Here is a 15,855-nt window from a genome sequence, read left to right as displayed (position 1 = left end):
ACCTTACAGGTATAACAGGTGCCTGAGGAAGCTTACTGTGTGTACAATCAGTATAATAGCATGCAAGAAAAAAATCTATTAATCCCTTTGCCAGGAATTGCAGGAATACATTTTGCACAGCACGCTGATTGCCATCCAATAAAGTTTTCTGCCATGTATCAAAGTAGGCGATCAGCAGCCTCCTTATCTGGGCTCAGACTTTACATATTCTGTGGAACAATGCCGGCATTTGTATTAGCGAGATCCATCTCTTCCGCTGGGTGATTTGCCTCATTCAAATTGTTTGTCTAGATATCATTAATTCCTTTTAGTAATGTGCAGGAACTCACCCACATCTGTTATCGTCACCTGTGTACTTCCTGATTTTACGACCCGCTATCTCTCTTGTCTAACCAACCTCAGTCACACCACTGGCGACACAAATTGCAGCCTAGCAGTCGGCCTTTGTCTTCGGCACTTCCCTGTCTTACCTCCACAGAGGTGTAATTGCTGCGTATTTGAATACACACAAATGTTGATAAAACTATACAGACGTTCAATTAATGTCTCGTTTTGCATGGAGTGCTTTGCACACGTGCCTCAGCCCGAGGTGTCCCACAGCTTCCCCTCAGTACACGTTTTGCACACACGATAAGACTTCAAAGTACGGCAGTAAGAGTGCCTGTGCAAACACCACCCGGCGAGCCGTCCATCATTGTTACTGAGAGACAGCAGTTTTGAGTTTTAGTGCCACTAAGTGTTTTCCAAGAAAGCTCTCATGTGAGACGTTTTCCAGCAGATATAAAGTATTGCTGACTTTATGTTTTCTGCGAACTAGAACAAATTAATCACAGGGCATCTGGAAATTCACAAATAGGAAAGAAACCCAGTGGGGCCGGACGATATTACAACAGTATTTTCCATAACAGCCAGGCAGGCCTAACTGGGTCTCGCATAATTGGAGATCCAATTATGTAAACAGATTTACAGCATAATGACATTTATTGCATGTGTTTCATGTGTTCACCCAAAACCTAAGGATCAAACTAAACCTTTATAGTTAGCCACAAGTCATCGTCTTGCAGTAAATTGCACTTGAAGGTGCAGAAAGTTGATGTTTTTTTGGGGGGGGGGGCTTTTTTACATTCTTGAAGGACGTGACCTCAGACAAAGCCTGCTGAGAGCAGGAATATGAGATGTAATACATTTAAGAAGAGTGCTCCACTTTAGAGGAAAATGCTGTAATTTGAAAGGGCAAGAGTACTCTCAGTGTGTCAGCTACAGACAGATTACATCCAGATATGTGCTGAGTGTATTCTGCTGTTGTTTGCACTCGCTTGTGCCAGTTTCTGTGGGGTATTCATGTCTGTCGTCGTAATGACAGAAATAGTTATAATCTATTCTAGATTTTCATGAAATCACGTCATGTTTTTGAAGCTGTAGACATTCCAGTCCATGTGACCTCAAACCCTACCAGGAGTCTCAGAAGCGCTTTATCTGCCAGATTTTGTTCAGATTTGGTCATTTTTCATGGTTTATGTTCTTTATGAAAATATGCTACGTAGTTAAATTGTTTCCCTTTGGCTGTTTTTAGGATCGGGAGTTTGTACAGGGTGTTTTATTTTGAAAATCATCCGGCTTCTCTATGCTGTTTCTGTGTTTGGCTTCCAGCCAACGTGAGCTGCATATTCTCATCGGAGACCAGCTTCTGCAGCACTCCTGACACAGACCACGGCACAAATGGCTGGGTTTTAAACATTGACTGGAATAGCTGCGATTAGCTGGGATGGCAGCAGCGTACAGGAAACAAGTTGCATATGTGCCTAGTTCAATATAGCCTTTATAAGTACCTTTCTATATAGTGGTTATCATTGTTAGTGGCGTCCTCCATTCCCACACTGAATTTGTGAGTTGAGGCTGACATCAATGAGACATACAGTAATTACAGCCCCTTCTGCTGTATGGTCTATTCATTATTTTATAAAGTATCTATCTACCATCGTAGCAGAGCTCTATCACGTTACTGATGAAGCAAACTAAACATTTCCTACTGCTACTAATTCAAATAAGAGCTTTATATTGGTGAAACAGCCGCGAGAAACACAGTGTCAGCGCCGAACACAATCTTGTACACAAGACAAAACAACTGTCATCTTTACATTAGTGGATCATTTCTTATTTTTGCTAGGGAGTAATGGCGGTTGGATAAAGAGCTGCAGGCAACAAGCTTCTCACCTCCAACTTCTTAACAGAATAACCCAACTTTACAGCAACTTACTGTTGGGCGGAAAACTACTTGTGGTTATTCAAATTATTACTGACCTGACTGAAACACAGGTTGCACTTCGGTTGTATTTCTGACAAAGTAGCTGCTCAAGGAGAGTTTTCTTTTCTATTAAGCGTCAATAGAAAGTCGATATAAAGTACAAGTGCTGTTAGAGTACACTGTTGAACCTCATCGACCAGGGCTGGAATCTGAAAGACCTTGACATGCCGGCTGATGGTCTCTGATTTCTAAATATGAATTTGAGATTTTTGCACATTGTAGCAAATGAAATAATTATATTCGAGCAGTCATTCTACCTTCTCGAGAGTTCAAGCCTAAATGTTCTCAGTCAGAGGAATTATTAAGGTCACCACATCTATTTGAAATGATACTCTTATAAGTGAATAGTAATTTTATGTCTCCTTTCACTTTAGAAATCGCGCTTCTAACCACGAGAGCGTATTAGTTAACAGTGCTGAGAGCAACAAGGACTCGTCCTCTATCCGATAGCTTGGCTGGTCTTTGAAGAAGTTCAGCAGTGGGATTCAGTGTCAGTGAGGTTAATTGCTTACACTGGGTAGAGTCTTTTTTAGCCCTAAGTCGGTTTTATGTCCTTGTTACTAGTCCTTACAAATTTCTTCAGCATTCCCACAGCCAGGTTTTCGCCCAGGTAATTTAACGACTCCTTACCTGCCCTTTGTTTCAGTTTCTCAGATGTAAATGACAGATCTATTTAGTCTGCTTAACTGACACCAGCGAACGGTAAAAAGGTTACAGACAATGTTCAGTTCCCTCTACGAGGTAGAATCACGTCCCCACTTTTCCTGTTTATACTACCACTTCCCATGAATATAGATCATCCAAAGTGCAGCCAGTTTAAGTGTACTGTAATGAGACTGATGTAAGTAACACAAGGTCACACCAGGAGCAGAGCTTAATATTGAAAGAGCAGTAATAAAGAGATAGGGATTTGCCCACACAAAAACCTTAATCTGTTTCTGCCTCTTTTGACAGAATTTCAGAGACCACCAAGGTCACGGACACCAAGTTGCTTGAATGTAATTACGTTCATTATCAGGTGTTGTACTACGTCTGTGTTATTTAAAATAAATGGGCTTTGGTCTCATTGGCTACACTCTCCAAAAGATTTTCCATTCTGCTATTGTAAAGGAATAACTGCACACAGCAGCCCTGACCTGCCAGTCACCAGGAAACGTTCATGATTGACTGATGAGCTTTCACCCTCTATGTCTGTTTGTCTATCTTGGAAAATGGTGATGTCATCCTGGCTACCCATTCATGGCTTAACTATCAGAGAGGCCTTCTTTGTGTAATTAATTTTGTCATGCAGACCAACTTTTTGAGCACAAACTCTTAATATGAATTTTCTTTTTTTATATATCAGCATTGCACGTTTCCATATTTTTGAGACATGCAAATTAGTCACTTTTATATCCCTCATATTCAGACTGTTGTTAAGTTGCTTTCTTCTCCTGACCACAAACATCTCGTTTTTAAATTTGTCATTTGTTTCTTTTTAATGGTTCTTCTTAAAAGAAAAGGGGAAGCCTGTGAACAAGAAGTGTGCAGTGTGGTTCCCAAGAGAATATGGAAGTCTGCAATAACCAAAATTCACACATTTTGTACACGTTAATACTGTTCAAAGTAATTCATAGGCTGTTATTCAAAAGTAATGCACTTGACTTTAATTTCACTTTCAGTTCAGTAATTCTCAACCAATCCTAATGTTATTGTCACAATCATAGACTACTGAACCTCTGAACCTGTGAGTTGTAACTAATCTTTGCACAGAGTGCATGAAAACTAGTTAACAAGTGAGCCAACGTTAAAGTAATGCATACATGGTTTAGATCTTTATCTCTTCGGGTAATTAGCTGTAACTTATGGATGAACAATGGATATAAGTTTACAGCTAAAAGCCATGGATGAATGGTTGAAAGATCCAGATTCTGCCACGCCCAGTGTCAGTAAGAATGCAAACTCAACAAAACTGACCTAAACATCGAAATAAAATAAAAAAATATTGTAACAATATACACTTTTTGTGGTGTTACCAAAAGGAACACTGTGTAGGATTCAGTGACATCAAGTGTTGTAGGGGAAACTATGGTGACCATGGCATGGGTGGCCTGTCTGGAGCTACTTTTTAGTTTGTCCATTCTGGGCTACTGTAGAAACATAGTGGTTTAACGTGGAAGACTCTGTTGGAGAGGACCTGTGATGTCTCATTGTAACGTAATAAATACAAAAATATGCATATTTTCAGATGCTTATACACTAATGAAAACATTGTTATGTGCACCCTAAATCCTACACACTGGACCTTTAACACTGGTGGAAATGCAGACATCTGGAACATGACGGGTGGTGTTGATGAAGGGGTTAATCCCGATAGTGATGTGGGGGTACATCAGACAAAAAAGCTGCCCTTGTTTACTCAGTTTTACAAGTGACTTCAAAAGCATCATATTCGCACAATCTAGATAGCAAAGGGAAGTTTCTGAGGGTGGCGCAGCACCCAGAGGCGACAGGCATGGTGCCAGCTGTATTTGGGCTTCTGGTGATGGATGTCCTCCACAGCACATCGTACCCACCTAACAATGGGATATCCCCAAGAACTTTCCTAAAGCCCCCGCTGTCATTGAGAGAGAGGGAGAGGGGGTAATACGATAGGATACAACCAATCACAGCCTGATCGCTCCTCTCACATCCAGTCAGAAGAAAGTTTTGTAATGTAGCTTCTCTGACAGTAATATGTCTCTGATTAGAAATGACTGCACACCACCCACACACCTGTCACTTCTCTGTGATGGATATCCAGGTAGTCAGATCTGGAGACTTGCAGCCAGCGTGGTGAGTTCAGGGGCCCCCTCCCCTGCTCATCATTGCGGCGCTGCAGCTCACCGCCGGCGGGGTTCGCAAGTCTGCGATCGGCTGCACAGCTGCTGCTCACACCGGGAGAGCTGGCACGCACACTGCGAGCGGCGGCGGCAGGTATACACCCACCCTCGGTTTTTACATGTCGTCTGAGGCGGGCTCGCGAACACAGAGCGGCACGGCTTTCTGCTGACTTCGTCATCAAATATTCATGGCTGTCTGCATTAGCTCGCAGAGTTCTAATTGAGTTCTGTATATTCAGACGTGATTAACTCGGTCTAATTCCTCAAAGGAGTGAGCCAATTAGATAGCACTTGCATGAATAGGATTTCACATCTTAGTACGTCTCCAGACTTGCCAAGACAATTATGTGTGTGTATAATTGCACTGTACGCTGGGTGTGAGCTTGCTAAACTCAAGCAGGTCATTATTTCTTATTACTGATCCGCACTACAGGAAATGCAGCTGTCCTATCCATTACAAGCAAGTAAATGAAAAGCAGCATTGTTATTGGAAAACAGAGAGTGATTCCGAACACCGGGCTCTCTAAAACATGTTTTTTGTCTAAGCACAGACCCCCCTCCTGCCTGCCACCCCAGGAGCGAGCAGGAGAAAAATATCTGTGACCCACTGCTGACCCACCACAATGTCACTCTAACTCATGGCATGAGAGAACTACTGCCGGGGTCTTTGTCAGTTTCTCTCTGTAACCAGAGCAGGAGACATTGCCCAAAGTCCAGAGGGGTCACATTCTGCTGCGGAGCTGAATTTAAGGCAGAGAGGCAGACAGGCAGGCTAACCACTTTGGCTGAGCCGGAGAGAGAGATCGGGGCCCGCGCTGCCACCTTTTATTCTGTAAAGAAAGGCCTGAGCGAGGCATGATCTGTGTGTCAGCCCTGTCCCTTCATGTTGGCTGCAGCCCCATATTACCACTTGGCCAAAATAAGAAACGTGTGCGGACCGATAAAGCCGCTCAGCTGAAGTGTAATAGAATATATGAATATTGAAATCTCTTTTGACGCTGGGAGTTTTTTGTGTAACTTTTGACAAACCGCATGTTGAGGAATGAAAGAAGCGAAACCTGCACTGTGCTGAGCAGCTGCCGCTGAAAAGGATCTCATGGCTGCTCATAAAACGTCCGGGCAGAGATAGAAACTAAATGTAAAAAACAACAGGAGAGGAGGCTCCGGCTGGCTGAGTGCCACCCAATTCCTGCACGTACTGGTCATCCATAACCCAGTGTGAATTTATTACACAGACAGACTGAGGCGAGCTGAGCGGGGCAGACCTACGCTCAGAGGAAGCAAGGCCGTTCCAGGTCAGAGACACCTTAGCGCTCACTCGTTGTGAGTGTCTGGCGTGCACACTGATGAGTGTCACAAACGCTGTGAATTATACAGCTGATAGTGTCAAGGTCAGTGATCCTCAGAGTTACCAAAACCGTTAAAAGAATCACTTTCTACTGCGTGACATGCTCACTCACACTTACATGTAAACAAAAACCACACACACACACCTCCGTCATTTGCATCCGGGCAGCAGTGAAGACACAAACGGAGCCAAATCATGTTAAAATATCTTCATGTGCTTTGAAACTGCACAGGCAGATGGGCAGAGTCAGGATGGCAAGAGAGCGACGGTCACTGGAAAGCAATCACTGATATGTAAAATCAAATTTATGTTGGATATCAAGGGCTGGGGATGAGATCGTGTCGGGGGGTCTTGGGTGTGTTGGACCTCAGGGAGTGGAAATGGCAGGGGGCTGTTCGCTTGTTAACCTTCGCAGGAGGAGGTGGGAGAGATGATCGTGATCACTGAACTCAACAAGCTGAAAGGAAACACACACACACAGACACACACACACACACACTTCGTTACGCACAGACCTCTCCACCTCTGTGGCTTGAGCAGACCACAGATCAGGGAAGGGTGGTGCTCCCACAATCCCTTCGCAAATGTGTGGAGATTTAAATGAGCTCCCAACCTCCCTCGACCAAAGCAGATTTCTGGCAGGCTAAGACTTCCATGATTTGGCTTAAGAATGTGGAAAACAAGTTCATTTTCCTTCTTTAACCCCCGACCACAATAATCCTGTCTTTTGCTGTGTCAGATGGTTTTTAAACTCACTCAAGGTAGCTCCCAAAACTTCCCAATTACTGTAAAAAAAAAAGTCCTTGAAATCTGCACAAATACGGTGCGGCATGAATACTGACCTTTGTGGAGTGACTCAAAGCTTGTACGTAATGAGATTTTGTAAATAAATAGATGGACATTGGAAATAAGTAAAATGTCTCGAGTGTTTTTCAGGCATCTTAATGAAGGTTAAGTGAGGCTTAGCAGGTCTTAAATAGTCCTCTTGATCTTCAGCGAGCAGCAGGTGTTTCACTTTTAAAGAGAAGACTGTGTAGTATTTTTAGAGGAAGGACAAAATAACAGGAGTGCCTGAAAATAAAATGCAACCCAATAAAAAATAAAAAGCACTGAAATAAATCCTACGTGTGAAGTTTATTAGCTTTTTTTGTTACTGCGGAAACTGTCAGTCTTTGTTTAAAGGAATAATTCAACATTTTGCTTCTCGCCGTCTTGCCGAGAGTTGGATGAGAAGATTGACACCGCTCTCCTATCTGTGTCAAACATTCACAGCCAGCAGCCAGTTAGCTCAGTTTAACATAAAGGCTGGAAACAGGTAGCCTGGCTCTGTCTAAAGGAAGCACCAAATCAGCCTCGCAGCACCTTAAAAAAACAAAAAAACAAAGTGTAAATACAACAAGTTGCGTTTTCTGCCGGTGGCTAGTCGGGCGCAGTGATTTACTGGAGTCTTGTCATCACTGTGAGGTTGCCAGGCAACCGGAAGAGAGTCCAGGAAGGCGCTACACCTAGCCAAGAAGCCAATCAGCTGCTGGGGCTAGTTTCTTATTTATTGTACAGACCAAAACCCCGAGGAGCAGCACTCCAGGGACTTCAGGGATCATCACATGATGCACGCCATCACGTCACGCCAAGTGACTCAAAGTGATTATAGCGTGAGAAAAGTTAGAGGAAGTAACATCCATGGGAATGAATCTTTTTACTTCCATACGTCCATCATAGAGACGTGCGAGTTGTGTCCGTCTTTGCACCTACTCAGCAAGAATGAATTAATTTCCTGCTTGTTTATGACTTTTCACATTCTCTGTAGTATCTCTCATTATGAATCATAGTTCCTTCATCTCTATTATTTCCCAATCCTTGCTGTTCTAAGGACTTCCTGCTGAAAAATAAGTTCTTGAGTACATAATTATATATCTGTTGGCAAAATAATTTCTTGTACAGCTTGATTGACCCATATTAAGTAATAAAAGAGGGAGAGAGGCGGCTTGTCAAGGTTCATTAAGTGCGCAGCAGACACCTTCCCTCAGGAAGTAGGAGGGTCAGTGATTTGACTCGTAGTTCACGACCGAGTCAGTTTCTTCTTGTTCGCTGCAGAGGAAACCAAACGCAGCAGTGGCTCTCAGACCATTCTTTCAAAACATGCTCTTGTTCGAGCTACCTTCAGTAGGGTGTAGTTAATTCAGACAGCATGGCCTGGCACCGACAGGCACATTCTGTGAAGGCCTGGACACACATACTGAATCAGATCATCTGTAAATTTGGCCCACTCTCGAGTTCAGCGTGCCAGGTCATAAATCGCGTGCAGTCTCGCTGAACTCCAGCCTGCCTCCTGTCAGCCTGACTTGGCCATGTGAAGAAAAAAAAAAAAGAACAGATAGGTGTAAAATTTTTGTCGATACGGTCAGAGGAGATGGCGAACAGCTTAAACTTAGCAGCATGCCACAACAGATTTCCAGCTGTTTACGGGTTCATCCGCAAACACGGAGAACACGTCTTTGTTGCAGCATTGTTTCACACGGAAACATACAAACTATAGTCTGAATTAATTGTGATATTTTAATTGGGGGTGAATCCTTGACCTCCCGAGTGTGTGAAGACACAAACCGTTCTAATTTAACAAAAAAAATAGGTGAGCAGCAGTATTTTAATAACAAGAAGTGGACAACTATTTTCACAATTGATTAATAGTTCGTTTTTAATTGCACATTTGATGGTTCCAGCTCCTAAAATGTCAGGATTGGCTGCTTTTCTTGTCTTACAGTACATTATAGTTATCAGAAAACAATTTGAGGATAACAGTCTGGGCTGATACTAGCAAATTAATGAGCTGCAAATGACTCTTATCATGTCATTTAGTCTCCTGAGCCTGTGTTTAAAAGAAAAGACAGTTGTGCTGTGTGTAAGTTTGTCGTTTGATCCAATAAAGTTACAAATCAGAAGCCGACCCGCTGTAGAAATGAGTCAAATTATCCCTCACGTTAAATGTCTTTGAGATAAAAAAACTCAAACTGACACTGACATGATTCTCTGTGCGTGATGTTCGACTATCCATGTCTCTGCCTCTCGTCTCTCTCTCCGTCAGGTCTCGTGTCTCATGTTCAGAGCAGAGCACATGGGACCTCTTAACTCCCTGTTACATGCTTTGTTTGTCATCGCACTCTTCATTCCAACAGACAGCTGTGTCAAACGTTGTTTGGGAGCCCGTTGCGAAATAGTGGGAAGCTGGAGCGGACCGCGCGATGCATCAGTGTGTTTGGTGTGAGGCCATGATAGCACTTTGTAGCAAAGGGAAACGGCTTACAATGAGGGAAAGGGGGCCACAATTGACTTTTAACGCGCTCCGCTCACCCCTCAGTTCAGCGCGAGGCTGTCTGACCTAAATTCACTTTACCTCATCTGCCTAGACATTTGTTTAGCCTTCTGGGCAAACACTTAGAGAAATGTATGAGGGAGAGAAGGAAAAAAAAGAATACATATGCTTGAATACATCACATTTAGTCAGGGGAAAAGCAAAACCCGGACATCTGCAGACGTATACAGCCCTCTAGTGGCAAACTGCAAAGGACCTGGATGTCTGACAGAGAGGGCATGAAGTGATTTATGCAGAATTTCTTAAACCATCTGTGGAGGTTGTACCCAAACACAAACCCTTGTTTTGACATCAGACCCACATTTGTGTAACGGGCCTAATAGATGTTACCTAATGCTAAATAAAAGGAGTCACGAGTGACTAAAAAAAAACAACAGAAGCTGAGCAGAATGAATGAATTGAGGTCATAGAATCTTACCATGAGAGAGGAAAGAGAGAAATTTTGTCTTTTGAGTACTGTACTCATTACAATGGCCCGGAGGAACTGTGTGCTGTGAAATCATATGCTCTAGTTAAGCTAAACAAGGGCAAGGTATTCCCACATGAAGGGCAGATGAGAATAAGTAAGTGGAAAAGCAGACAGATGAGTAAGAGTTGAGGATGGTTTAGTCCTGTTTGGCCCCGGTATCTTACTCACATTCTCAGGTTGCAAATATATTCTCCCTCCCTCTCTCTCTCTCTCTCTCTCTCTCTCTCTCCGTCTCTCTTTCTGCCTCTCTACCTCTACCTCTCTCTGTCTGTGTGTGCGTGCGTGAGGCAAACCTCAAGGGCTCAGTGCAGCGAGCTCATTAAAGGCTTCATTCCACTTCCAGGATCGAGCAGGATTGCAATATGGACATTGTTTGTACACAAATGTTGCCCTGGGAATAATGTTTATTTCTATTACCGTCTTGGACAAGGCGGGGAGAGAAAAGAGAGAGAGAGAAAAAAAAAATAGAAAGAAAGAACAAATAAGAATGCAGAGCTTGTCTGCACACATTGCTTTTCATGAAATAATGCCTCTCCAGGAGTGCTTTGAAGAAACGGCCATTTTTCAAACCACCTCTTTACTGCCTCGAGTCATACATCAGAAGCTCTCATCTCTTGCCCTCTTACCTTCCGGTGAGGCATGATCGTGTTATGAGGAGGCCTCAGAAGCAAAAGCCAAGACCCCTCGTGTCAGGAACGTTCTTACATTGTAGTTTCAGTGAACCTCAGTCCGTAAAGCTGCTTTGCTCATTAGCATATAGGCTATAAATACCACTGCACATGCTTTGCAGCCCCGGACAGGGGGACGGCTGGGAGTTTACCTCGGCCGAGCGGTCACAGAAGTGTCGTTTTAAACGGCAGGGCCCGGCGGTGCGTCTGGGAGGCAGCCGGATGACGCAGCGCAGTGTTGCTACACACCCCGAGCTGTGTTTGGAAACACTGAGGCAGCTTGCTACTACAGTGGGAGCCAATGGGAACAGCTGAACCGTGCACTCTTTAGCCCAACCAAGCGCAGAAAAAAGGGGGGAGAACAGTGAGACGCTGAGATCCAGGAAATGCCTGAGCGAGAAGCAGTGTGACAGTAGGGCCCATCAGCACGCACACAGCCACATCAGGCCGCACATCGATCACCCTCACATGATATATCCAACCCCCCGTAATTGCATTGCTGTTTAGAGAGGCAGTCGTTATTTATGAAATATTGAAATAACAAATGGCGTCTCCCGGCAGATATTAAGAAGAGAGATGCCACAGATAAGTCAGAGGCAGGCGGCTGCCACGTCCCCCCGCGGGCCGCTTGCCCAGTCGGCTGGCTGCAGAAAACCTGCAGTCATCACAAAGTGGAAATATTTACTGCTCACACTCTTGCATATGGGAGGATGAAGTGTGGGTGAGGGCAGCTGAAAAATGACTGTGTTTGTGTTTCGAGAGGAGTGCTAATCAGATTCCTTCAGCTTCGGAGGCATTTGAGGACAGCCGAGCTAAAGGTCCCGAGTGTGGATTTATTTGATGCACTGGCACGAGTGGGAGCCGAGCCACCTGAAGTGTAACGCTGTCAACAGGAAGTTAAAAATCACAAAGTGTGGAGGAAATGCAGAAAAACTTTATCTGGAAAAAACTAAAAAAATGTGTCATGCTGGTTCAAATTTGTTAGCAGCAGAGTGCTAATTGTAAACAAGGGCCTTTGAAAATGAATCATCAGTATCACCACATTCATCATCAGGTTGGTTGTGTAATCATGTGGGTGTCTGTGGGTTTGTGTCTACAGAACACCCTTGAGACCTGCACCATCTGCAGTAAGCCCATCATGGAGCGCATCCTGAGGGCTACAGGGAAAGCCTACCACCCTCACTGCTTCACCTGCGTGGTGTGCCACCGCAGCCTGGACGGCATCCCTTTCACCGTGGACGCTTCCAACCACATCCACTGCATCGAGGACTTTCACAAGTATGTACTTCAGGTTTTCATGCAATTAACATCAGAATCAAATGACTTTATGTAACGTGTGCTCTCAGTGACGAACCCACAGTGAATTGTGACAGTTCTGAAGTTCCCCTCAGCTCTTCAGCGCGTTTTAGCATCTTTCAGCCCACTGTTTTGGTTGTATGGCGTCTAACTTTACTGTTTGATTGAGTCATGTCATTCTCTGTTAAGAAACAGATAAACACAGCGACTAGCAGGTGAACATAATGGAGTATTTAGCAGCTACAGAGACAGATCAAAAGGAGAGTGAATATTTGACGGACATGTCAGATTTCTTGCTCCAATTTAAAACCTTTAAAATAGCTGTACAATTCGTATTGACTAAATATATTATAACCACCATTAGTACCGCTCCAAATGTAGGAAAATTCGAGGCAGTCGCAGTGATAACACTGCGGAAGCTGTCAGATTTATAGTTTTGGCGTCAAACACAAAGATTCGCCCTCAACACACACCTACTGCCCAATCTACTCCCATGTTAATCTGAGAAGAGAAATTTCCAAAAGGAGTAGGGAGCACCTGTTCTTTCTCCCAAGGCCAAATGTCAAGGAAGGAAATGGGCAAGGAAATGGTCCACGAGGCGAGGAATGCTCATGGTAATTTCGGCTTTGGGTTTGCAGCACACCCTTTTACCTTTTTTAGTGACATCACTGATTGTAGTAACCACATTTAATTATCCAAGCGTTCTTATTAGTATAATATTATGACTTATGGTAGATTACATTGATATATGAAAGAACACCAACTGGAACACAAGACAAATATACAAACAATGCAGCAAGTTTTTTTTTTCTTTTAAAGCCCTCGTGAATCAAAAAATCTTTCCTCTTGAGCTGATTCTTTGTCCATTTGTGCCGCATCTACGAGCCAATCCTCCATTTGAAGGATAGAAACGCAACTCCAAATGAATGTTAATGTTGTTCTATGCCTCCTGGGTAACAACTCCATAAGGTGATATTATGCCAGTGTTGTGTTTAGAGCTTGTTCCTCGGCCCCCAAGTGGCTAAAATCAACTAATGCTGCTTTGAAATCCTTTGACGACTGAACAAATTCCACCTAATCAACATGGGATCTTGGTGTTTTCTTTTCGGGAAGTGCTTTATGAGATGCAGCTGAATTTAATAGTAAATTCCTGTCATTGTGTCACAATCCACGGATTGCATAACCACCACCTTACCAGAAATGTTTGCTCAGTGACCAGAAGGGAAACAGAAGTAAACAGCTGGTTCTTGGTGTGAGTGCACAGCTTTTTTTATTTGTGGAGTAGCTGCACTGGGCTGTTCTTTAATTCCACATGACAAGTGTGACCTCAACAGCGCAGCCCTTTGTGTCGAGGAATATTCCCGCCTGAGCTTCAGCTTTTTTTTTCTTTTTTTTTTCTGGCTAATACAGAATGGCCGTGGTTCCCCAAAGCCACACACACCCCCATCACTTCCTGATTCCCAAGCATTCAGTCAGCATGTGAAATAGAAGTGTTTGCTCAGCCTTCAGTCACCTGACACGACCTGAAAACTCAGTTCGTTTTTCAGATCCTCATTGAGCCTATTGTTAGATAGACCTCTTCCCGCTGAAGGCATTTCCAGAGTTACTTTCTTTAATTAAATACTTTCATCCTGTGCATTTGTCTTTATAATACATTCTTCCGATCGCTTAGGTGACCTTTTTGACCTATCATTGAAATAAAACAAAGAAAAAGGAAGATTCGCTTTATTAATCCTTCAATGCGGAAATTCTTTATTCACTTATGTTTTACACGTATAGGCCCAAAATGTAACCACATAGACAGACAAAGGGCGTATAGACATGCAAATGTGGTGGAGTGATGGGCAGCTATGTAGCAGCGCTCTGGGAACAGTCAGGGGTTTGGTGCAGCTCACCAGCAGTGGCCAGGAGGTGAAACTGACATCTCTCTGGTTACCAGTCCACACTGTACTGTGGTCCATGCTGGACTTTAACCAGCCCTCCAGTTCCCCAAGCCAGTTCCCTATGGACTGAGCTACTGCCGCCACATACGTAATGATCAGATAGACTTTAAGGGTCACAAGCCAGGACTAGTCATGCATTTTTTGTAACCACTTATCCTTATCAGGGTCGCATGCAGCTGGTGGCCTATCCCAAATGACTTTGGGCGAGAGACGGAAAAGTCACAAGATCCATCATCACAGGCCACATCGGGACAAACAAACACTCACACTCACATTCACACCCACGACCAATTTAGACTCACCAATTAACCTGCATGTCTTTGGACTGTGGGATGAAGCCAGGGTACCCTTGCTGTGAGGCGACAGCGCTAACCACTGCACCTCCACGTGCCCAGATTAGTCAGTCGACATCTGTATTCTTAGTGTAGTTTTGCTGTTTTTGCTGTTTTGTTATTGTTAATAAGCGGAGCTGATTTCTGTTATCCTTGGTTCTCTTTCAGGAAGTTCGCTCCACGCTGCTGTGTGTGCTCTGAGCCAATAATGCCAGCACCGGGCCAGGAAGAGACCGTCCGTATCGTGGCCCTGGACCGTGACTTCCACGTGCAGTGTTACCGCTGTGAGGTATGTTCCCTAAGTGTTTGTTGTTCCTGACATGTGAGCTCCCTATAATTAGCAGCAGCGGTTATGTACCATCTTGCACGGCTCATTACGACGTGAAGGTATAAGGCATAATGTACATGCCCGTCCCCCGATTCACCTTTTCAGCGAGACGACTGAATCATCCCTCTCTTACCTGCCTCGAAATAGCTTTTCCATCTCTCCTCTGCAAAGTTCATGGACTTACATAGTAACCAATCTGTCAGCCGCCGCTCGCCGGCAGATAAGCGGCACTGAGACATTACGTGCCCGGCTAAAAAAGAAGTAACATGTCACATTGTCAAAGAGCCGTGCCAGTGTGAGTACACAGAGAGTTTGGCAGACATAAAGGTCAAAAGAAAGCAAAGCAGATTAGTTCAGCTGAAGGGGCTCAACAAGAGAGGAATTTTGTCACCAGGGAGACACGGGTAGACAGAGTTGTATTTCTCAAAGTGTGTGTGTGTGTGAGAGAGACCGAGAGACTGTCAAAGACAATGAGAATAAAATGCCATAAAGTAAGATGTATGTGTCTGTATTTGTGTGTGTGTAAAATTGCCAACATGGTTTGTGTGTTTATTACTCTGTAAAAAGACCGATGAGTTGTACAGGTGCCAGTTCAAACAACAAACTGAAGGCAAGAGTCAGACAAAAGATTCACACGCTGCACTTTAATAGAGCAAACACGTCGATTTAAGATTTTGTCTGTTTGTTACGCAGTAATAACCAGTTGTTGCCCCTCCAGACTCACCAGCAGGAAGAAACTCAAAGCTCTGGCTTCAGCCTCACAGACATTTCCACATGGAGCCTCCTGCAGTTTGACTCTGGCTGGGAGTTTTTTTTAAACAGCAGTAAATGTCTCATTTAGGGTGTGAGCACAGTGAGCGTATGAATGTGCCTGATCGGTGAGCGTGGCTAATGACTCTTGTTAGTGCTTGTGGACTAACAGAGTATCTGTGTCC

The 15,855-nt window shown here is 43.9% G+C and overlaps 1 protein-coding gene across 6 annotated transcripts in view; it reads left to right on the top strand.

Moving 5' to 3' along the window:
• The window catches only part of lpp (LIM domain containing preferred translocation partner in lipoma), a 142,864-nt gene that overhangs the window by 121,745 nt on the left and 5,264 nt on the right, over positions 1 to 15,855 (top strand). For all 6 annotated transcript variants that reach the window (XM_019275358.2, XM_019275360.2, XM_019275354.2 and 3 more), the window contains 2 exons: positions 12,121 to 12,299; positions 14,761 to 14,881. In XM_019275358.2, coding sequence (XP_019130903.1) covers positions 12,121 to 12,299; positions 14,761 to 14,881 — 300 coding nt within the window. The remainder of the gene's footprint in view (positions 1 to 12,120; positions 12,300 to 14,760; positions 14,882 to 15,855) is intronic.

Source organism: Larimichthys crocea, chromosome XVII, assembly GCF_000972845.2.
Source record: "Larimichthys crocea isolate SSNF chromosome XVII, L_crocea_2.0, whole genome shotgun sequence".
Classification (NCBI taxonomy): Eukaryota; Metazoa; Chordata; class Actinopteri; family Sciaenidae; genus Larimichthys; species Larimichthys crocea.
Note: the sequence above shows the minus strand (reverse complement) of the source record. Positions and strands in the feature narration are given on the sequence as shown.